General features: G+C 44.5%; 1 protein-coding gene and 1 long non-coding RNA gene across 2 annotated transcripts in view; both read right to left on the reverse strand.

Moving 5' to 3' along the window:
• LOC310668040 overlaps positions 1–23,550 on the reverse strand; it is a 1,372,673-nt gene that overhangs the window by 301,400 nt on the left and 1,047,723 nt on the right. The gene's annotated exons all lie outside the window — the stretch shown is intronic.
• The window catches only part of ABCA1 (ATP binding cassette subfamily A member 1), a 103,787-nt gene that overhangs the window by 42,782 nt on the left and 37,455 nt on the right, over positions 1–23,550 (reverse strand). Inside the window, exons 6-11 of the mRNA XM_083419191.1 lie at positions 14,283–14,404; positions 13,935–14,126; positions 7,773–7,859; positions 3,520–3,760; positions 2,924–3,063; positions 1,069–1,185 (exon numbers count right to left, since the gene is read on the reverse strand). Of these exons, the coding sequence (XP_083275317.1) occupies positions 1,069–1,185; positions 2,924–3,063; positions 3,520–3,760; positions 7,773–7,859; positions 13,935–14,126; positions 14,283–14,404 (899 nt within the window). The remainder of the gene's footprint in view (positions 1–1,068; positions 1,186–2,923; positions 3,064–3,519; positions 3,761–7,772; positions 7,860–13,934; positions 14,127–14,282; positions 14,405–23,550) is intronic.

The raw sequence follows: 23,550 nt of genomic DNA on the forward strand, positions 1-23,550 counted from the left end.
ACCATATGTGCTGCTGCAAAATGTATCTGCTGAGGCAGCTGGCCAGACACTTCTTGTTTTCTGGCAGCAGGTACACAGGCAGCAATGAGGTGTTCTCCTCACACGTGACGGTCCCTACAGTTTCTCTGTTTTCTCATAGAAGTTGTGGGTGAGTCAGGCTCCATAAGAAAGCAGTGGATTTAACAAAAGAGTTATGTGGTCAATCTGGATCTGAACAGGTTATTAGGCTTCCAGGGTGAGTATCTTTGATTAATGGGACATCCTGAGCTTTAGGCAGGACAGTTTTCTTCTCTCTCTTCCTAGTAAGCTTCATGGCTTGAGAAGGAATTTCAACCCCCCAGCAATGCAAACTACATCACACTCACTCTCCAAAAGCAAATAGCACACTGACCTTGTACTGGATTTTTTTTAAGGCAATATTACAATACAATAAAGGTTGAAATGAATTATTGTTGTTATTCCAAATAGTTATTTAAATACAATGCTTGTTTTTTTCACACATCTGGATAGCACCAGTATGACCTGCGTCTGTTTCCTCTGTTAAAACGGGTGAGGTAATATTTAATCACATTCGTCTCTAGTTCAGAGCCCCATGTAATGTGATTATGGCAGAACTCAACGTAACAGAATGTGAAGCCTGCCTGTACTTGAATAGCCCCTCGTTTCACATTCATTATGGGCCATGTCCTTGGCAGGTGAACACACACAGCAGCCTGCGGAAGGGAGGATGCAGGCCTGATTTATATGCTGGCCAGAATCTGCCTGAGTTGTGCACAACAAATCAGCCAACCTGGCACTTGGGGAAATCACAGAGGGGAGAGCTGTTGTCTAGAAGGAATCACCTTCCTGCCGAATCTCAGGTTAGAGTCGCATTGCACAGACAAGGAGGCCCTGCCCAAGCAAGCTTGTCAGAAGAAATGAGGTATTACATAGACATGCACGCACTCGCTCGAGGCCAAAGCGCCAATCACGATACCAAAGTAAACAGATTTAAATCACTTCTTGTAAACTGGTCTCCCAAGAAATATCCAATGTTATCTGAGGAGCGAGAAGTTATGGCATACTGACCCGAACTAGATCCATTTCCTGGCTTTCCTCCATGAACACTCTTATCTTTGGTCTTATCTCCTCCCACATCCCTCCGAGATCACGGAAGACACTCAGCTCCTGGAACGTCTTGTTTACCTGCCAGGGTAGTGAAAGGGTCAAAGGTGACATCGAAAAGGTAACAACCAGGGACAGAAATTTGTCGTCGTCCCCAAGATGATTAAGTTGTTTATGTATGCAACAAAAGTGGCTAGGGTTCTCTATGCACAAAAAATGGAAAAAGGAATTCCCACCAAAGAAGAATGGATAAGTAAGGTGATGGACTATGCTGAACTGGCAAAGTCAACAGCCAAAATAAGAGAACCTAACAATGTTTGCTTTGTGGAAGAATAATATTGATGTTATGGTATAAGACATTGAAGGCAGCATGTAGCAGAGGGGGAGAAATAAAAACACCATGGAAAATAGGGTTTAAAGTAGGAAAAAATACAAATTTATTATTTATGTTAAATTTTTGAAAAGTTATTTTAAAAAATAAAAAGGCGACAACCTGCAGAACAGGCTAAAAAGAGTGGCTTCTCCCTGACTTCTGCCCCAAGAAGAAGCAGTGTTGGCTTTATCTTTCGGTATCAACGGACCTTGATTCAATTCTAAACATTAGAACCCAGTTGCAACATCTCCCCCACCCCCATCAGTCAAGCAGTTTATTACGTCTTCCTCCACTCTTCTGCCCCTTCAGCTTTGCAACATCAAAACATAAAGCACTGCAGTGCTTGAACATAAAACCTAGCTGTTCTTGAGCATCTGCCTGGGTCAGCAAATGTGAGCAAGGACCTTACGAATGTTAAAGCAGGATTGCATAAATGAGCAGAACGTTCCAGTACAGCATATCAGCACAGAACCTGCCAGAGTTACAATGGCACAGGATTCAGCCAGGCCTTCGGCAAGGTCTTCTTATGGACAAGAAGTGCTGTGCAAACCACGTTTCCCGAAAAGGGAGAAAAAATGCCCAAGGATATAATGTATACACTTAAAAAGTATGGCTGCACACATGACCCTACCTTATACTGAGCCAAGTTATTGCTTCATTTAACCCAGTATTGACACTGGAAGTTCTTTAAGGCTAAGCAAAACTGCCATCTTCTAAATCTGCCATTCCACTTGCAGTCAATTTGAAGGGGTAGTTGAGTGTTTTGGGAGAAGGATTTAAAGTCTTCAAAATGTTAGCAAATACAATGGCAGAGGTTTCTTTTCTATCTGTTTCTCTCTCTCTCTCTCTCTCTCTTTGCAGTCCAGCTGCAGGAGCAGAGGTCTCTGCAATGGTTGTTTGGCTTCCTGGCAAGCTCACAGATCCACCCACACCAACAGTCACAAGGACAGAGAGCAAGGCAGGAGCTTCAGGGACATCAGCAAACTGGTGAGCCACACATGAGTCCATTCAGAAGAACCAGGAAGCGGACACAGCCTCTAGTTCCTATATAAGCTGCCAGTAAGAGTTGAATCATTGTTGGAAGGAAAACCTCATTGGTGCTCCAAGCTCCAGAATACAGCCTCCTCCAGACTGGGAAAATGCGACCAAGTGCAAACTATGCGGCAAGCGGCAAATTCACTTTGACCCCCTACTCCAGCGGTTCTCAACCTGTGGGTCCCCAGATGTTGTTAGACTACAACTCCCATCATCCCTGAGCTCTGGCCTTGCTAGCTAGGGGTGATGGGAGTTGTAGTTCAACAACATCTGGGGACCCACAGGTTGAGAAAGGCTGCCCTACTCACTATTTTCGGTTCCCTCTTGTGCATTTGCTGCAGGAGCCCCGACAGCAGCTGTACAAAGCAAGCCCCCCCCCTTCCTTTGAACAATGTGGAATTGGGATCTTACCTCAGACATGACTGCCCTTGTTGCTGGCGTGTCAGGGGTGTACAAGACCTTCCCCATAAGCAAAGGTTTCAGAGCTCTCCATATGATTCTGGAAAGGGGGCTGGACTCCAGCGTCTTCATGAGGTCATTGCAGTAGGGTGCTTTAAAACAGTTTAAAAGAAGAAGAAGAGAAGAAGAGTTTGGATTTGATATCCCGCTTTATCACTACCCGAAGGAGTCTCAAAGAGGCTAACGTTCTCCTTTCCCTTCCTCCCCCACAACAAACACTCTGTGAGGTGCGTGAGGCTGAGAGACTTCAAAGAAGTGTGACTGGCTCAAGGTCACCCAGCAGCTGCATGTGGAGGAGCGGGGAATCGAACCCGGTTCCCCAGATTACGAGACTACCGCTCTTAACCACTATACCACACTGGCTCCTATGGGAGATGAGCTAGGTGCACAGTATCTTTCTCACCTTAATCCTAGACAGCACACCCAGTATAGACAAGTGCTATCCACCCATCATCATACTGTAGCTTCCTGCATCTTTGAAAATAAAAAAGGACTGCAATCCAAATGATCTGCCCAAAATTAATAAGCATGCACCGGGTTCCACTTACTTGTGTAGTTGTCATAGAAATCAGCAGCATCTTCATCAGTGTTGTTGCCTCCAAACAAAGCTTTGTAGTTGTTGTCTTCATACCAGTTGAGAGACTTGATCTGCAATCCCCCTCCCTCAGGATGTCCACAAACTATTCGGGATACCGCCTGGTAAATTTCGGTGGAAGAACTTGTGCTGTTCACATTGGTTAGGAACACCACCTCCTGCCGCATGTCGCTCCAGCTTTTCATGCTCCCGAGCTTTAGTTCAAAAGGGGAGGAAAAAAATAGGGGTTCACCTACAGATCAAAGCTCGGTCCATTTTCCTGTAAAACTGGTAACAAATATTACACCAAAGATCAATTGGTTCAAAAGCATCCCGAACAAACCTTAAGATTTCCTATTGTGTCCAAGGAACAGAAACTGTTCCTTGGACACACCAGCTTCTATTTGTGCAAACTGCTTGCATTCCATTGCATTCCCCGCCATTCCGTGGAAGGCGTGGAATGTATTCTTCTTGGGGAGCAAAATCCATTCATTCTCTCACCCCAGAAGAGTCGCCTTCCTTTCAGGTGGAATGTAAGGAGACAGGATATCAACAGGCCAAACGAATGAGCAAGCCCTTCTCTCTAATTCCTAAGGACTAATTTTCTTGGGGTTATGTCTATCCATAATTTGGACCCAACTTTAGTTAAAGGCTACTGGAGATATCCCAGTCTGATTTCGCCAGCAAACAGAATATGTGAGTCTGAATTAGCTCCTTTTTTTTTTTAACCACAAGCAATGGTATTTTTTGAATCACAGTCAATACAGCAGAAGATGAACTTCTACTGAAGAATAAAAAAGGTGCTTCTACATTGTGCGGTGCATGTCCAAAAATCTGGAAGGAATTTGCAACTCATGTGATGTTAGGAGAGCATTTCATGAGTACAATGATGAAGTCACAGGTCCAGGAGGAAAAGAATCATTGGAGCCACTGGGGAGTATTCAACTAATTTTTAATCACCGTAGTCCCATTGTCTAAGTTAGGCCCATTAATTTTAATGTGTCTACTCTGACCCATTGGCAGGGAAATAAATCCTATGAAATTAGATCTTTAAGTATTGCAGCAGCCAAATGTAGCCCACAACTCCCTTTGTTTTATTTGTATCCTACTCTCTTCCTCCAGGAAACTCTTGGCTAATCCATTTTATCCTCAGGACCTTCCTATGAGATGGCGCAGGATGAGAAAGAAGGCTCCTGTTGCTGAAATTGCTGGAACTTAAATCCAGCACCTCTCAGGTGCCACTGCCATTCTAAGAAGGAGGTGTTCATGGTGAGTTCCGGCACCTCTTTCCCCAGAAAAATAGCACTGGCTATATGACACCATAGTTAGGCTTTCCGTGTCCTAAACTCTGCTTCGTTCCTCTTTGCTTTAAGGCTTATACGCCACTGCTCAAAAATCACATGGGCATGACATGAAGTCGAAGAACATCTGATAGTTCTGACATCCCAATTGTCGTGATCTGCCACCTAAATTTAAAAGGAAGAGAAATAGCCAAGGTCCTTCCAGAGAACTGACATAAGAGTGATTGTACAAGACGTGACAGGAACATTCTAGAGAAAAGTGTGCGAAGTTCTTGCATTGCTTGGCAACACTCAAGGCAGTGGGTTTATAAAGATATAGTTCAAGAACAGGGAGAAGGGAGAAAGGAGGGGGAAATAAACTCACACACTAGTTCTTAGGTATAACTTTCTTACGACAATAAGTCACACATGCGGAAATTCCCATTTTTGCACAACTACTAAAAGCGAAGATGCCCATTCCTTTTTTATCTAGGCATTTTACGGGGGTGGGGGGAGAGGGGGCAAGAGAAAGAGAGAGAATATGAACAACAGTGTGCAGTAGCATACAGTATTAGGAAGCTGAAAGGGAGTTCTCTCTGATTGTTTGCAGCTATCCATTCCGACTGCTACAGTCACCCAGAGACTTCTGAACACAGGAAGTCCAGTTCACAGGCTGCTGTGCAAGCCAGATTTAAGAGCTGCACCAATGGCACAAAACTTAATGGTTTCTAAACATCAGCGTTTCCTGAAGAAGGAATTTCAGAACAACTTTTAATGCAATAAAAGCCTCACGAGATATGTTCGGAACAAGCCCCCTGTTCCCAGTTTTACATCCAGCCCAGTTTCATATGGACTTGTCTGGTTATGGCTGCCACCTGTCCATGTTTTTTTGTTTTTTATATAGCTAAGCTGCAACCATTCAAAGTACAGTGGTTAAAATTTGCATACATTTAAATAGATTAGTAAATGCATATCAGTGGCGTCTGGAAACCTGGTTGCCCTGCACTGCCCCTCCCCCCCTCCCCAGACAGATGGCAGCCGTACTAACACAACCCTAACCTAGGGAGAGAAAAAATGCCGGACTTAATGTCTCTAGTCCTATACATATTTGTCAGAGCGGATTTAGCGAGCCATGACATTAAAAAGCAAATTTTGGTCATGCAGTTAAGAGCGGTTTTCATGCAAAGCCTCCAAGCTGTCTTTGTTTTGAAGTTGAATAGGATAGCAAGAAGAGGTACTGACTGCTGTTTGGGAAGACTGCCAAAGAAAAGTCACATTCCTCAGCAATCCAGCCACATCAGCAAAGAGAATGTCACATGGTTTTGATTTCTGATTTTTTTTTAACTCCGCACCAAAAGAAAAGAGAGAAAAGGAGAAAGAATGAAACATCACCGATGCTCAAATGATGTAACAGGAAACAGCTGTAACCAGAAACTCGTAGGCAAACTTTTAGGATAGTTAAAACTGGCTGCAGTTTTATCTTGGTTCCAACCAGATTTTTCTGCTAATTTCCATTTGCCAGCCAAAAAGAACACAGCAGGTTCTATAACTCAACAGAGGGCAATCTACTCCTAGGAAACAAAGTGGTTGAAGCAACAGGGAAAAGGGGTGGGATATCACCCCCTCTCCTCCGCAGGAGTACAGTTCTTAACAACCTCGAGTGACCTCACCGCAGCTCCGCAGAGAGGTTATTATAGTTCAGGGAGTAAAAGCTTCACCAGCGAACAGTAAGAGAGACAGAACAATAGGTGTAGCTGAATCTCCGCCCCTCGCTACTTGTTTAAAATGGCAACTTTCAAACTTGAGGAGAAAACGTTTTGAGAATGGCAAAAAGTAGCAGCAGCAGCAACAACAAAAAGCACTTTGCATAAAAAGTTAGGCGGAAGAAAAGAGGCAGCTCGTTTGCTCAGGAAAGAACACACAGAATAACTTTATTTATTCAAAGGGCTTGGAAAGGGAGCTCCAAGCTCCCAAGCCAAAACAATGAACCCGAATTTCCACAGAAACCATCCACTATCAAAAGCAATTTCGACAAGGAAGTTCAGATCCTCGGTCTCTTTGGCTGGGTACACACCAGAGCATCTGGGTTGCGCAGATCCGGTTCTTCCATGTGCACTTCTGTGCACATATGAACACATTCCATTGACCTCAGTATTTCCTGCCCACACTAGTGGACAGGCTTGGTAGGATGAATTCACATTGTGTACTGTTATCTCTTCCCGACAGTATTTTCTCATCCTCCCAGAGTTCTGGAAACTCGAGGCCCATTGTGGGCATGTGCGCAGATACTTGTTCACCTATGTGCTCAGACAATTTTTAATTTCATTCTCGAGCTACAAGTTTTACGATATACCAGACTTGTACAAAGCAGCTGGTTACAAACAACAACAACATGCATGTGTGTGTGTGTGTGTGTATCAGAACCAGCCCCACTAGCAGCCCACTTTACAAACAGCCCCTTTTATAACATCTGCAGATCAGGACGATCCAAATTAATTGGGGGGTAGGTAAAGGGTAAAGGACCCCTGGACAGTTAAGTCCAGTCAAAGGTGACTATGGGGTTGCGGCGCTCATCTTGCTTTCAGGCCGTGGGAGCCAGACAGCTTTCTGGGTCATGTGGCCAGCAGGACTAAACTGCTTCTGGCACAACGGAACACTGTGACGGAAACCAGAGCGCACGGAAACGTCATTTACCTTCCTGCCGCAATGGTACCTATTTATCTACTTGCACTGGTGTGCAAGAGTCGGACACAACTAAATGACTAAACAACAACAATGGCTTGATGCATTGGTGATGTCCAGCACAGCAGAAACCTCTGCCCAAAGGCAGCAGGAATGCACTCACAGGCTTCACTGAGCTGCTCAGGATTAAGAGTAATTTGGATACCTCAACTGGGAACATCGCTGTATCAGTGATCCTAGATGAGAGACAAAAGGCACAGCTTACCTCCCTAAGGAGCTTCCCGAGGCTCTCCATGAAGGTCTCCGTGGTTTCCTTGAGATCCTGAAGAGTGGAGTTGGAGGTGATTCCTTTCTGGAATGACAAATGGGGATTTAGCTTTAGAAGAATCTTAATTGCAACACAGCGGATAGGAATCAACATCATCATTTGCATTTAGTACTCAGAGCAGGATGAAGAGTGGCATTTTGTATCAGCAAGGGCATCTCTCATGCGTGTAGTTCAAGGATCACAAGTGAAGCCAGCACGCACTCAAAAAAGGATGCCATTTGGCAAGAGAAGGAAAGCACCCCCCTCCTTCCTCCTGTGTTTCTGAAAATTCCTCATGAGAACCAGCATCCCTGGCCATCTCACTTCCCATTATTACTGCTCTAAACAATTACATTAAATGGGCCTGGGCATGAGCTAAGCAAGCGGAAAGCACAAATCCATTTGTTTCATGAAACTCTGGCTGCTTACACTGCACTGAAAACACTACCACAATTACTGTGGGACATAAAAAATAAATTAATCACATCAAATGCTTGCAAGACACACATTTTGGCAATGTGCCTCAGACTGGGCCTTTGCACCTCAATCGTTAATCAATTCCATCAAGGACATATGAAATGGAACCCCCAGGATATGACAGTCAGCCAAAGTTACTTCACCCTCGGCACATCACGTTATTGTGCAGGCTTGTCTACACGTGTGAAAAGTCCTGTGCCTGGAAAGCACAGATTTGAGAGGTTTTCCACTTGCCCCGTGCTTCCTAGGCAGGGGTCCAAGTGGTTTTCTATTTGCCCTGCCACTTTCCCTGGAGAAAAAACCCACTCTCTAGCACTAAATGGGAGCACCTGTAAATCCACGGAAAACCCATTTGACATTTGCTCTGATTCAATGGTAAAAAGCAGGTTTCCTAGGGGACAAGTTGTGGGGCAAGCAGAACTGTGGGAGCCCTGTGTCTCGTGTTCTCATTTTGGAAAAGAAGGAAGGAAGGAAGGAAGGAAGGAAGGAAGGAAGGACACCATATTTAATGGCTTGGTTCAGGTTACACAGCATGAGTTTTGGCACATATTTTTCCCATTTGCTCAGCTACAAGGACAAAGACACCTATGTATACTATAACATGTGAGTTACAATATACATGATACCTAGGAACAGAAGAAGCTGCCTTGTACCAAGTCAGATCATTGGCCCATCTGGTTCACTATTGTAGAGTTGAAGCTGATTGGCCACATCTCTCCGGGGTTTCAGAAAAAAGCCACCTCCCCTAGCTCTACCTTTGAGATTTATCAGTCCACTGCCTTCCCACCACTCCGAAAACATTGTATCACCCAATAGCACCACAGAGCTTATTAAAACTTAATTGCCATTGGCATTACAGATCCATATAGCTCTATTTTCCAGCACCGAAACATAAATTGTTGATAAAATAATTGTTTTAAAAGAAATTAGAACCCATGAAAACTCAATTAAATTTGTGTTTCTACAGAGCTTCAGAGCTAGCTGCCTGCCCTGGTGCCATCTTCACCCCTTAACTCTACCTGGAGATGGTTGCAGTTTGTACCAATGACCATCTGCATGTGTTGGGTGTCCAACATTCATTCCAGCTGGTATTGCTCAATGTTTCTTTCATGCTACGGGAACACTAAAATGTCACCCAAATTATTTAGAAAACATGCAGACAACACAAGGGCTTTCAGAGCTGTTCCAAGTTCCTTTGTGGCCTCTGAATGAAGCATGAATCACAACCATCGCAGTCATCTGAAACAGCCGCCCACACAACATAATAAAAGACTGGGTCAAGATTATTCATGAGAAATATCCCGCCAAGCTTTTTTAATCGTTCATAGTTTGTCACACCCTAACGGCCTACCCTACTGGTTTATGAACACATGATTATTATTATTATCATCATACGTTTATTTGGAGATGACAGCTTTCCTTCTGTTCCAGAGCTGGCCTGAATCATTTTTGTGCCTGTACAAAAGCTAATCAGGTTGCGAGTTCAATCTTATTTCAACACTGCTGATCAGACAGCACCTTCCAATGCACTTGAGGGCACCAGGATAGATTGAGAATGGAGGGCAGGCCATGGAGCACAACACAGCAATATCTGCTCTCCAGTCTTTTTACATCTACCACCTGAGGCAGTAGTCTGCCCACTTAAACTTTCGCTAGAAGAGGAAAGGCATCACCAAACGTGGAGGATTAATAAATCGACACAGATTTGCGAAACATTTCTGTATGGGAACTCATATGCTTAGAAGCAAACGCAGACATAATTGCTAATATTTAAAATAGAAATACAGTGGTACCTTGGGTTACTAACGGTTCAGGTCACAAACACTTTGGGTTACAAACTCTGCTAACCCGGAAGTAGTACCTCAGGTTGAGAACTTTGCCCCAGGATGAGAATGGAAATTGGGTGGCAGCAGCAGGAGGCCCCATTAGCTAAAGTGGTACCTCGGGTTAAGAATGGACCTCCGGAACGAATTAAGTTCATAACCCGAGGTACAATACATCTATCTCACCATCGTATGGAAGGCAGTGACCAGGTGACATGTTTGCATGTCCAGTTTGCTGTTGGAATAGCAACTGCTGAAGGGCAACATCCAAGCCCCCTGCTCTCCCTTCTTGGGGTCCAGCCCCATTTTTAAACCATACTTGGACCTAACAGCCCTTCAAATAGGACCTTCAAACAGAGGACTGACCTCTCTAAAGTAAGACACATGGCCACTGCCTCATTCTACATAACAGATACTCCTGGCCTGTTCTTCATAATTTTAGAAATCTCCTTTATGTCCTGTTCATGTATCTAAATAAGCAGTATCTAGAGGTGAGGGGCAGGTGAATATTATATACTTTAAATAGTGAGAAGGCTTGGAATATCATTGGAGGAGTTATTTGTTTTGTTGCTATGTTATGTATTTTGGTGGTTTTTATATTGTAAATCGCCCTGTGGTCCTTGGATGAAGAGCAGTATCGAAATAACAAATAGCAACAACAACAACAACAACAACATCATCGTCATCATCATTGTTCACTGTCCCTGTTACTTAGAACAAGCCAAGAGCCCCCTAGGTTTGGGTAGGGAAGCTTGACCCATGGGATACAAATATCTGGGTCTGGCATGGCAATGCATGATGGATTTTAATTGTAGTGACCAGTGGCGTAGCGTGGGTTGTCAGCACCCGGGGCAAGGCAAGTAATTTGAGCCCCCTAACCCGTGAGCCAGATAGGGGCAGAGAGCTGCGAGTGCGAGCGCCCCCCCAGATGTTGCACCCGGTGCGGCCGGCCCCCCCTGCACCCCCCACGCTATGCCACTGGTAGTAACTTTGGGAGTCAACCTTAGCTGAAAAGAAGGGAATAAATGAATTAATAAGCAAAAGTTCATATAAATCACTACCTCCGTCTATTCCTAAACCCATACTCCCACCAGCATATGTACTGGTCCTGGCAATAAAGTAATGGGAAGTGACTGCTAACATCTCATGACTGAGGGTAGTTTTCCACTCATGTGTTTGGTAAAGCGTAGCTGATGATGGATAGTGGGCCATTGGTCTGACTCATCAAAGCTGTTCTTCCTGTGTCTCCTTTCCCCTCCCTTTTATTCTAGCTTCCTGAACCATAATTTTATTTATTTACAATGCTTATAATCCTACATTTCCTTAGAAAGTACAAAGAGGTTTAAGTAGAACTCCCCAAGGTCTCCCACTGATCAACCTCAAACCTTCTTAGCTTCAACAGTGTCAGGCATGAGACAAACACACAGACGTCATTCACATTTCCCATGGCACTGGTTTCCCAATAAATAATATTGCTGACTTGCAACATCACGAGATTTCCCTAAGTTTCTTTTACTAGTAGAAAGTAGCTTTTCATTTAGCTGCAAACGGAAGCTCGACTTGTTTAATTTCTGGCTTCTAGCTTTGCTCCTAAATTTGCACTATGGTTTATAGAAAAGGGTTTCTATTCACCACATTAAACCCAAGCCTTTCATTCGGAAAGCTAAGCGAGTTACAATACATATATCAAAAACATTTCCAAGCATTTTAATGTAACAAACAACTACTTAATTCAATTAAGCTCTATTATCGCCATACAGAAAAAAACCAAGAAAATGTTCCATCCCTTGGGTGCAGCTAGTGCAATGAGATTCCTGCATAATCCTGTCAAGCATTAACATTTTCCTCAGATGTCGTTCTCTGAGATCCCATGTCACCTGAAGCCAGGCAGGCACCACAACCAAAAAGACCCTGCCTTTTGAAATCTCTCCCTAGAAGGGCTAGCTAAGCAAGATTTCTTTCTGGTGCCAGGTGAAATCATTTCTATTTGCACAGTCCTTAAAAGGTAAAGGTAAAGGTACCCCTGCCCGTACGGGCCAGTCTTGCCAGACTCTAGGGTTGTGCGCTCATCTCACTCTATAGACCGGGAGCCAGCGCTGTCCGCAGATATTTCCGAGTCACGTGGCCAGCATGACAAGCTGCATCTGGCGAGCCAGCGCAGCACACAGAACGCCGTTTACCTTCCCGCTGGTAAGCGGTCCCTATTTATCTACTTGCACCCGGGGGTGCTTTTGAACTGCTGGGTTGGCAGGCGCTGGGACCGAACGACGGGAGCGCACCCCGCTGCGGGGATTCAAACCGCCGACCATGCGATCGGCAAGTCCAAGGCGCTCAGGTTTTACCCACAGCGCCACCTGCGTCCCTGAGTCTAAAATTTAGGCTGTTTGGTTTTCAAAGAGCTGGAATTTTATTAGCTTTCATCATTCGCTGTCTGGCTTGCTGCCTTATTATACTACAGTGGCTCTCAGTAACCCTTAGGCTGGAGAACAGGTGATAAGCTTTCAAGCAAGCAAGCAAACAAGCAAATAAGCAAATGACAAGGAAAAATATAAGAGTCCAAGCAGTTTAGTGAAAAACAATAACAGTTTAAAAAGAGCTGACCTTTACATTCCAGACAGAGCAGAAATATGACTCCAGTGTCAGATATCCTATGCTTTTGGCTAGGCAAATAGCCAAACAACTGAGGCTTAATTCTGTATTCCCCAAGCTGTATCAAAACTAAAAAGGGCTTTTGTTTGGCACTTAGCCAGGCATTCACATGCTGGTCCATAAGAGTGTTGCTTTCTGTTGCGCCCATCATTTCTGAACAGTTCGCTCCCACTTTAGCTTTTTAACACAGCTTTATAGCTAAGGAAAGTAACAGCTCCTGTGGGAAGCAAGTTGCCCCTTTGTCATACAGCTCTATTTGAATAGGCAGTGAAAATACAGCTCTATTTGTATAGGCAGTGGAAAAAATCTGATGGACAGAGTCGCGCCATTTCATAGGCTGCTTAAGAAAAGTTAAGTCTGTCAGTCCTTTGGGGGCAGGGATTAGTTTGTTTTGCTTATGTTACCACTGATGACACTGAATAAATAAATAGTAACACAACCTAATTATGCTAAATTGGGAACTGGTGCAAATGTAACCCTGGCTCCCCCCCCCCCCAAAAAAAACCCATGGTTTACAGATCTGAAGCTAGTCTCAGAGATCTGAAATCTATCCTCCTCCCTCTTCCATTTTCTGAAGCGAATAACTCCTCCATTCTTCTATCAGTATTAACTAAGGTTTAGAATTACAGCTGGACATATGCTAACCAGGTTCCCTCATAAATATGATTTGCAAACACACTTCGAATCAAGGTTTCAAACTCTAGTTATGATGGGGCCTTGGATACTATAAAACTGGCTAACATCAAAACACATGTAATTCTAAACCATGGCAAGTGCCAATAAGGGAAGGAAGGAGGGGAAAGGGATATGTATCCCAAAGACTGGCTCCTGGTTTTCAAACCATGGGTTACAGGGATGCCTAGACCAGACCTAAATGTTTAGCTTTAGATACTAAGACCACAGAAGTAGAAAATTTTGACCTTTGGACTGTCTCCCTTCTTTTTGCAGAGATAATGAATCACACAGTGATTTGAAATAACCAGCTGAATCTTTGGCCACAGGTCTCCTGCAATCCAAGTGTAATGATAAATGTAACGTGGAAAGGGTTTGTTTGCATTCTGTTTTGTAACATAGTACGCTATATTATGTGAACCATGATATTCTGCTGATTTAAAAACTTGCACTATACCTTGGTGAATACAATTCAAAATACTCAAGCCAACACACTCACCATAAATGGCTTCATGACATCTAGATTGTCCTGAAACACTCTCTCTGCAGCAGAAAGCTTTTCCTTAGGAATGGAGCAAATCAAGGCACTGCTGAGAACATCCACCACTGGGTTTTGGATGTTGACAAACTTTGACAGCTTGGTTGAATTGCAAAGGTCTTTCACACTTATCCGGTAGCCAGATGTAATGACCTAGAAACATGTACCAGAGGTTATAAATCTATAAATCACTCCTGGGACTCGAGCTAAATCATCTTTTCCACATCACATTCACAATTCATGACATTCAAATGGAGAACAGTAGACTTTCTTCCCAAGTGCTGGTCACTGACAGTATACGCTTCTTACCTGTTGGAGGTTAACCTCGGCATTCAGGATTTCGTCTACAACAAACTTTGGTAGGGAAGCATTGTGATGGAGAAAGTCAGAGAAGGTCTCATTGTCAACCAGGAAATCCCGGACTTTCACACCTGCCAGGTAACAAGAAAACCATTTTTTCAAAATTCAAAACAAATCGAAACTCACGAGAGGGTATGTCAGTATTACAGCATCAAACATGTTCCGCTATCATGCACTTTCCCGTTTGAAGGCTATAATTTGGATGGAATTGGGGGAGTGAGAGGCTAGGAATTGTCCAACAGAAAATTATGTATCATTCTCCTTACCAAACTACTGCAAAGGGCTGTTCAGGGGGAAAGTGTAACAGTTAAAACTGGAATAAAGATCACACCACTTTGTAACAGAGATGTGCCCATTAGCCAGAACCTGCTCCCCTGCTCTGGTGCATAAGTAGAAAACATTTATTCGCAATCATGGGAAGAGAGAGGTGACATTTCTTTCCAGCTACAGCCCCTCACATCTCATGGATATACTTCTCAGGCTGCCCAGGTGGGTTAGCCAGTTCACATTGTCACATTTTATTTATATAATTTATGCACAGAAAACATTTCTACACCACTTTTTGGATTTGCTGACTGCAACAATAAAATGGCATGTGAGCCTGGGCTTCCCTTTCGCACTGTATAATATACATTGAGGATAAATCCTGTAACTGTGGAGTGTGTAGTGTTTGGTGGTACACTGCATGGGATGCTTCCCCTCTAACCTTTGCAACGAGCCCCTTTAGCTACTGTTTTGGAGGCTCTGGGGAGGCATGATTTGACCCCATACCTCTTCTGAGGACCTCCCATTGCTCCCTTGTCTAGATCTCTCCACTATCCTCCTCTAAGGCAGGGACAGCCAATGTGATGCCCTCCATTTGTTGAGGACCACACTCCCATCATGCCCTACCATTGGCCATGCCAGCTGGGGAGCTGTAGGCCACAACATCTGGAAGGTTCCATATTTGCTTCCCTTGCTCTAAGGCCATGTACCTGGCTGAAGGGGTCAGTCTTGTCCCCAGCTCTGTATTGCTTTGTTCACTCAGATCCACCCATGTTCAGCGCTTAGATATCAACGGGGATTATTAAGAGAGTTACAGTCCTCCCATAGGGCTACTAGGCCGAAAAATGGCGTCCAGGTGGATTTTTGGCAAATTGGGCAAGATGTCCGAGAAGGGGTGCTAAATATATTTTTAAAATCTTTATAAATTTCCAAAAAAGGCAAAACAATTGGTTTTGGGGCAGATGTACCCCCCCAAAAAACTCAACATCTTTGAACAAACCAAACGCAACAATTTTTACCTTAAAAAACCCCTCAACAACTTTATGATGTGTACCCCTCCAGCTGCTGTTTTTATTTTGTTCCTATTTATTTGTTTCATATAAATAATAATAATTATACCCCAGCCACTCTGGGAGGCTCGCAATCGAATATTAAAAACACAATACAATATAAAAACTTCTCTCCTACCCTTCCAGTGTCTAGGAAGCTTACAGCCATTTAAAGTCACAATCTCATTTAGACCAAACAATGCATTCAACTAAATTACAGTAAAAAAAAAAAAAAAAGATAACAGAAGTAGGAACCACAGATACAACACAACCTTGAAGTAAAACAACAAGACTATGAATTGGGGGGGGGGGGGTCTGCCTAAAATTTGGAGGAGTCAGTGATTATTACTGGGTATTATTCAGGGCTGCCTCTGCTTCTCCCCTCCCATAATTCACACACGGTGTTTGTGGCAGTGGGGAAGATGTATTTCGGGGAACTTCATCCACCAGTTGTTGTTGTCATCTGTCTCTAGAGACAACAGAGTATGCCTCCAAGGGTGAAGTCAAACTACTGTGTTAGAAGCACCTAAGTGACTTCCCCTAGGGCACAAGCCTGGGCAGTGTGTATGGAGGTCCCAGGCTGCCCAGATGACAAGACCCCCCTCTCAGCCTCGCTGACGTGGTCCAAAGAAAAGCAGAGTAATACGTATGGCACCAGTACTGATCAACATATTGAAGAATCCCTGGAATATGCTATGAAACAAACTGATCTAAATCATATACTCTGGGTGGGCACAATTGCATTATGGATGGGCACGGCTTCCACTACCCTTTCCCTCAAACAGCGAATACAGTGCTACCTCAGGTTACAGATGCTTCAGGTTACAGACTCCGCTAACCCAGAAATATTACCTCGGGTTAAGAACTTTGCTTCAGGATGAGAACAGAAATCGTGCTCCGGCGGTGCAGCGGCAGCAGGAGACCCCCATTAGCTAAAGTGGTGCTTCAGGTTAAGAACAGTTTCAGGTTAAGAATGGACCACAAGAATGAATTAAGTTCTTAACCAAGGTACCACTGTATTATGAGGAGACTTATGTAGCTTGAAAGCTTTAACCCTGTTCCTTAACATGTTATAAAGGCACATTCTCAGTATGTGTGTTTTTGAGCTGCGGAAAACGACATGGCTGCGAAGGCTTCAGGAGCTCAAGTGCAAAGCGCAGAACACCTTCTGGGGTAAAAAGGAGGCAATGTGATGCCAGCGCAGCCTTTAGAAGCTCACATTCCCGAACACTGTTGCCGGATCCCAAGGGGGCAGCCGATGCTGGTCTGCGACGCTGCCTGATACTTTTTTAAAATGTTAATTAGCCGGCTCGCTTACAAGAGACACTCGGCATGCCAAGAGGGATGGAAGGAGAACTCCACAAATCTCCGCCGCAATGGAATGGCGGGTGGAAGACGAGAAAGGAAGGCGGAGGCACTGTGTTTTCTGCATTTTGTGGTTTGCAGCCTCTTCCCTCCCACACCCTGCCCCTGCCTTTATGCCGCTAAGCATTGCGATTGTGTTGCTCAGACCCTGATTTGGCAGGACACCAGTCTGGTTTGGAGAAGAAAAGTTATGAAGAAAGAAACACTTCCTATTTTTCTCCCGAATACCCGTGCTCTGGGGTTACTGTCGGTCAACGCTCTCTATCCCAGTTCTCCGGTTACATGTTCCCTGAAGCTTTTTTGTTCTACAAGCAAAATAATCGCTGTCACCAGAGGGCTTGCGGCAAAAGCTGGGTTACTTGAGGATGAAATCTTTTCAGGGCTGTTTAACAACATGCTCTTAGATTAGGCTGGGGGTTGGGGAGAGAAGAACAGGCTTGGGGAGAAAGAAACAAATTTATTCTTTGATGCCACATCCAGGAACTTCAAAGGTAAAAAACTGATCTAGACCTATAACCATGGATAGAATGATTTACTCTGAATGGCACCCTTCTTTCAATACAGTGGTACCTCGGGTTAAGAACTTAATTTGTTCTGGAGGTCCGTTCTTAACCTGAAACTGTTCTTAACCTGAAGTACCACTTTAGCTAATGGGGCCTCCTGCTGCCACTGCGCTGCTGTGGCGCGATTTCTGTTCTCATCCTGAAGCAAAGTTCTTAACCTGAGGTACTATTTCTGGCCTAGTGGAGTCTGTAACCTGAAGTGTCTGTAACCTGAAGCATCTGTAACCCGAGGGACTACTGTATTCTGATGACATGGGAGGTGCAAGCCACATTGTTAAAGGCCATCCAATGGTTTCTCTCCATGCCAGCACCCCTGGGTGACCCTGACACAAGAATCATAGAATTTTAGAATTGGAAGAGACTACAAGGGTCATCTAATCCAACCCCCTGCAATGCAGGAATCTTTTTTGCCCAACGTGGGGCTCGAACCCACAATCCAGAGACTAAGAGCCTCACTGAGCTATCCCAGATAAGAAGGAACCATAGCATGGAGAAGGGTTAACTTGACGCAGGAAGGAGCAGTGGTCTAGCACTGAACTGGCAATGGAAGAATGGAATCAGTAAGAGCAACAGAAACAATAAACTGGGTTTTTAGTTATAATGCAATTTTTTTTAAAAAAAAAACAACAACCAAGCCTGTGATTCCCCTTTCTGCCAGTTTAGTTGCAAAACCTCTGTGTGGAAAAGAGAATTCCGTATTATTGTCTAAGTGTGCCTCACAAATATGTTCTGAGAACAATGCTCACTCAGAAAGAGCTGCTTGTGTAATACAGTGAGAGCAACTTGACCCAGAAAACTGGCTCATTCCTGCTTTTCCTGGCTTGTCAAAGTACCCCTGCAGTAAATATAAAGACCTACTAAAAGTGGGGGGTAGGAGTTGGAAAATACAACAATGGCTAGTGTGGGTGTAACTAATTTACTAATGCTTTCTGGTACAGTCTGTAAGTAATGGAAAGGGACACTTAGATATCAGATCAGACACACTCCTGTCTTGGCTCCAGATTCCCATCTTTATCACGGAATCAGCATACACAAAGGCTTGTTTTGAGATGTCACAAGACTGTCAAAGGAATTGGAGGCAATGGCCTCGTTCTGATTGGCTAGAAAGGCCTCCAAGAGGTGATCCAGATGGCACGGTTTCCTTGTTTGCCGGCATGGAGCTGGTCGCACCCTCAAGCATGATATTAGCAGATGCTCTGGAGCAGGACTGTATACCTCCAGCTCCCTGGACAGCACCTTGCACTGGGAGCACCAGAGCCACTGAGGATAACCAGGGACCGTCTGCTTTCTCCTTCCTCAATGCATAGCAGTTCACTTTGGGCTATGGGACAGCTTGAGATAGCACCAAATGGATGCGTTTTTCTAGCTCTCTCTGAACTGTTACACACCTGCCTATAGCCAGAGGGTGCTTTTCTCTTAGGCTGCTGTTCTTCATTCCCAAAAGAGGGGAAGAGACAAACATCCCTCGCTACACCTCTTATTTCTGCTGGGTCATGGCAAGCATGAAGAAAGTCATGAATGTTCAACACTGCCTTTTTAATTTGATTGTTTTCAATGTTTCTTATTGAACAACAAAAGCACAATCCAACATCCACAATATAGTCTGTTTTCATATACCTAGTTGCTGCAGAAGTGACAGAAATACCCCCTTTACTCTTCCCTTTTCAATTTAAAATCAGTTTCCACTTTAAAAAAAAGAAAGAAAAGCTTATGAAAGGAATTGCTCTTATCAATAGGAATACCGGAAGCTATTGGTGCATCTAACTCAGTACTATCTGACTGGCTGAGAGCATTTCTCCAGGGTTTTCAGATAGGTGGAAGAAGTTGAACCTGGGATTGTGCCGCTGAACCACAACTCTTCCTGATAGCAATTATAAAGCACTTTCCCACTGCCTTCTGCAGTGACAGAATAATTTTGAACCATGCTCAAGTGACCCATAATTTTAGCAACCCAAGAGCAAAGGCAATTGTACTGGCCTACTAGTAGAACAGCTTTTCCCTACAAAGCCAGCCTATAATCGTGAACATGCCCTGAATTCCACGGAACAATTGGTATAAAAGAACTCTGCATGTAAGATCTAGAAAGTTTAAAATGGAAAAACCATTATCGCTGCAAACAGCGCAGGAGAAACAGTGGCTTGAATTTAAACATATCAGTGCCATTGTTTCGAGGGCAGGCAGATAATAACTACCCCCATCTGAATAACTTCAAAAGCTTTTAAAGACAAAGTAATCCCAGATACAGTAAATCCAGGCTAGTGATAAGATTCAGTTGGAATACTTGCCCCTAAACAGGTAAGCTAGGAAAGCAAAGAGACTGCTTTACTGTCATCCAGCCACAATGATTGCATTTGGCCCTGGTATGTAGAATAGTTGGGAAGCAAGGTTATTCCATCCTGTTGGCTCCCTTTTGCTCTCATTGTCAGGGAGAGATGAGAAGCAGGGACACACACCCCTCCCTGTCAGCCTTGTGATAAAACAGCTCCAATTGTCTCCTCCACTCCCGCAACTGTTTTTCCAGCTGCTCTTTGTACAAACTTTGCCACGTCATTAAAACTCGGGGCAACAACTTTTTTCAACCTCCTCCTCTCTTTTTCAATTGTGTCATGACTTTTAGATGGATCTGTTTTGCGCCTTGTTCTAAATTACTTCCAGTAAACCAAGAGAGTTCTTTTGAGTTCATCATTCCCAAAGACCCTCCCAAGTTCAGGTTATCTTATAAGGCCTAATTATCAGCCAGGCTAACATGGGAAGGGAGAAAGGAGCAGGGGAGATTCACTTGCTTTAAAGGTAAAGGAAAAGGACCCCTGACAGTTAAGTCCAGTCGTGAACGAGGCTGGGGTTGCAGCGCTCATCTTGCTTTACTGGCCGAGGGAGCCGACGTTTGTCCACAGACAGTTTTTCCGGGTCATGTGGCCAGCATGACTAAGCCACTTCTGGCGAAACCAGAGCAGCGCACGGAAACGCCGTTTACCTTCCCGCCGGAGTGGTACCTATTTATCTACTTGCACTTTGACGTGCTTTCGAACTGCTAGGTTGGCAGGAGCTGGGACTGAGCATCGGGATTTGAACCGCCGACCTTCTGATCAGCAAGCCCTAGGCTCAGTGGTTTAGACCACAGTGCCACCCGCGTCCCTTGCTTTAAACACCTATAATTTCTTGGGTCACTCCTTCATAAATTCACCCCAGTTGAGGAATAGGGATCGTACAGAGTGTTTCAAACCAGAGCTTTCTGACTGCCAGGCTTAGGGCATGCCCAAACTTATATCCTGCTTCTTTCTGTGTGTTCTGAAACTGTGCAGAAGCCAAAAGTCTTTAGGCATGCTGAGCTTTGCCAATACTGGGTAGTATTTAAAACAAAGATCACTCTGATTCAGTAGCTCTACAAGAAACCAATGTGCCCACAGTGATCACCAAAAGCCTGCCCCATTAACCATAGACTTAACTGTATGCCGTACATAAGTGATCACCTTCATTTATGAAACAATATGTGTGCATCTGAATAATAGTAACTTGGAACTGTAAAGTCTGGTAAATAACCAGTAGAGCAATCCAAGCTTCCAATACTCTGCGCTGCGAATGGGAGGGTTGGATGAGGTGGAATTGTCCCTCTGCCCAGCTCTCCCAGGTAAGCTGGCGTCCTGCCAGCCACCAATAGGTGACGAGGAGGCCCATTGGTGGAACCCATGCCAGCAGAAGTGGGATGTTCTAAGGGCAGAGAGGGGATCAGCCTGCCAGCAAGGGATCTTCTGAATCTCAAGCTGGTCTCACAGCTGATGTGCAATGACATCCAACCTGATCTGGGCCTGTGCTAGCCTGAAGTTGGCTCAGGAATTGGGTCCAGATTCCCTCCTGATTGCCCTGGCCCCTAATTCCACTGCAGTTCTTGTGAGTGGAAGGGTTGCAGATGCAGCAGAGGTCCCGCCGCTCAGCAAAGCCAAGGAGATAATCAACAAGCTGTATCAGATCCCTGTAGAGACTATTATATTTGGGGTGGGGGTTAGACGTGAAGATTCATAGCTATGGATGAAGGTCAAATATCATTAGATTGCAGTGCGGAAAATGCTGCAAAGTGCACGTGAAGTTGCACAGGTGAAAGACTCTGTGTATTCATCACAATTAAACACAACAACAACAATCTGACCAAGTATGGTTTAAAAGACAAGATTTCAAACACTTCAGATGACTAAAGCAAAGCCTGCCCCCCCCCCCACATCTCTCCCTAAAATAATCTGACATCATGGCTGATAAATGTTCAACTTCCCCATAAGTAATCACGAGGCAAATAAGACAGCGCCTTTGAGTTGCTGCACCGCCTCTTCCTCCAGGAACAACACTTGTCATGTTCAGCAAAATCTATCACTGAAACATGCAAACCAACCAGGCATGCAGCCAGTCTGGACGCTGGCAGCCAATCCGCCTACGGCGTAAGCAAAGGAGGTGCCGAGAGTTTCTGAGCCATCCTCTCTGTCCGACGATCAAAGCAGCACAACTGGGTACGATATGGCAGGGTGCACAGTCTTCATGAGACACAATTTGTTTCATCAAATTCCTCATGTTGTCCTAAGGCAGAGCTCAACTCTGCCCTCCTGGAGTGGAATGGCAAAGAAACAACGCGATTCCTTGCCATGTGCATCAAACACCCTGTTACTTTAGCTGGATTAATTCTAAAACTTTGTTCACTATCTGTGAATGGAATGAGAGAGAGAAAGAGAGGGAGGGGAGGGACAAACTGCCCCTAATTAATTATAACTTAAGGTAAAGGGTCCCCTGACCATTAGGTCCAGTCCTGACCGACTCTGGGGTTCCGGCGCTCATCTCACTTTACTGGCCGAGGGAGCTGGCGTACAGCTTCCGGGTCATGTGGCCAGCATGACTAAGCCGCTTCTGGCGAACCATAGCAGCGCACAGAAATGCCGTTTTACCTTCCCACCGGAGTGGTACCTATTTATCTACTTGCACTTTGATGTGCTTTCAAACTGCTAGGTGGGCAGGAGCTGGGACCGAGCAACGGGAGCTCACCCCGTCCCGGGGATTCGAACTGCCGACCTTCTGATCAGCAAGTCCTAGGCTCTATGGTTTAACCCACAGCGCCACCCACGTCCCCACAGCACCCCCCAGGTCAATTATAATTTAATAACTAAACTCAACTGCTTATTAAAAAAGTTACTGGGTCAACTTTTTTTTTTTATTCTCCATACAACAGGACTGATATTTCAAAGTTGTAGGCACCTTTCTGTTATCCCCTTTGGTGAGAATTAAAAAAACAACAACCAGGGGAGCCTAAATCTGCCAGTTTCCGTGTTCATCTACAGCAAGGGTACCCAACACAGTGACCTTCAGATGCTTTTGGATGACAACTCCCATCATCCCTGACCACAGGTCATGTTGGCAGAGGCTGATGGGAGTTGGAGTCAAGCATCACCTGCAAGGCACTCCATGGGCAGTCCCCAATCTACAGTATAATTGAATTTGCCACAGAAACTCATCCAGGGATTTTTCCTCTGCTCCCAGTTTTCTTCTTTGATGTAAGACCAGTGTTCCTCTTCCAGACAACACAGGGCTGCATATGCAGTGCACAGAGCCAAGATTTGAGATAGATCTTCCCTTGAGAGAGTACGGCATCGATCAACCTCAATGAGATGCCTCTAATGATAGCACCATCATTCAACAGCACTGCTCATCCCACTAATCAATACTAAATTAAAGTGGCAAAGTTTTAGCAGTCAAAAATCCCACACTTCATTAAGCTTTGTAGCTGTGCTGTTTGTCTCGGTTAGAAATTTGATCACGATGTCATAGCAATTTAAGGCTATATTGACATTTGCTGACCACTATGGCTTCTTCTTGGTACTAGCCATACTCCTCAATGGAGGCCTCCTTCAGACAACCGGTTTGTTCAGCAATCATCCTGATTTGTTTACACAAAGCATTCAATGGTGGTTAGACTATGTCCGGTCTTTATTGAACATTCCT

The sequence above is a fragment of the Podarcis tiliguerta genome (genome assembly GCF_965153285.1).
Source record: "Podarcis tiliguerta genome assembly, chromosome: 17".
Taxonomy (NCBI): domain Eukaryota; kingdom Metazoa; phylum Chordata; class Lepidosauria; order Squamata; family Lacertidae; genus Podarcis; species Podarcis tiliguerta.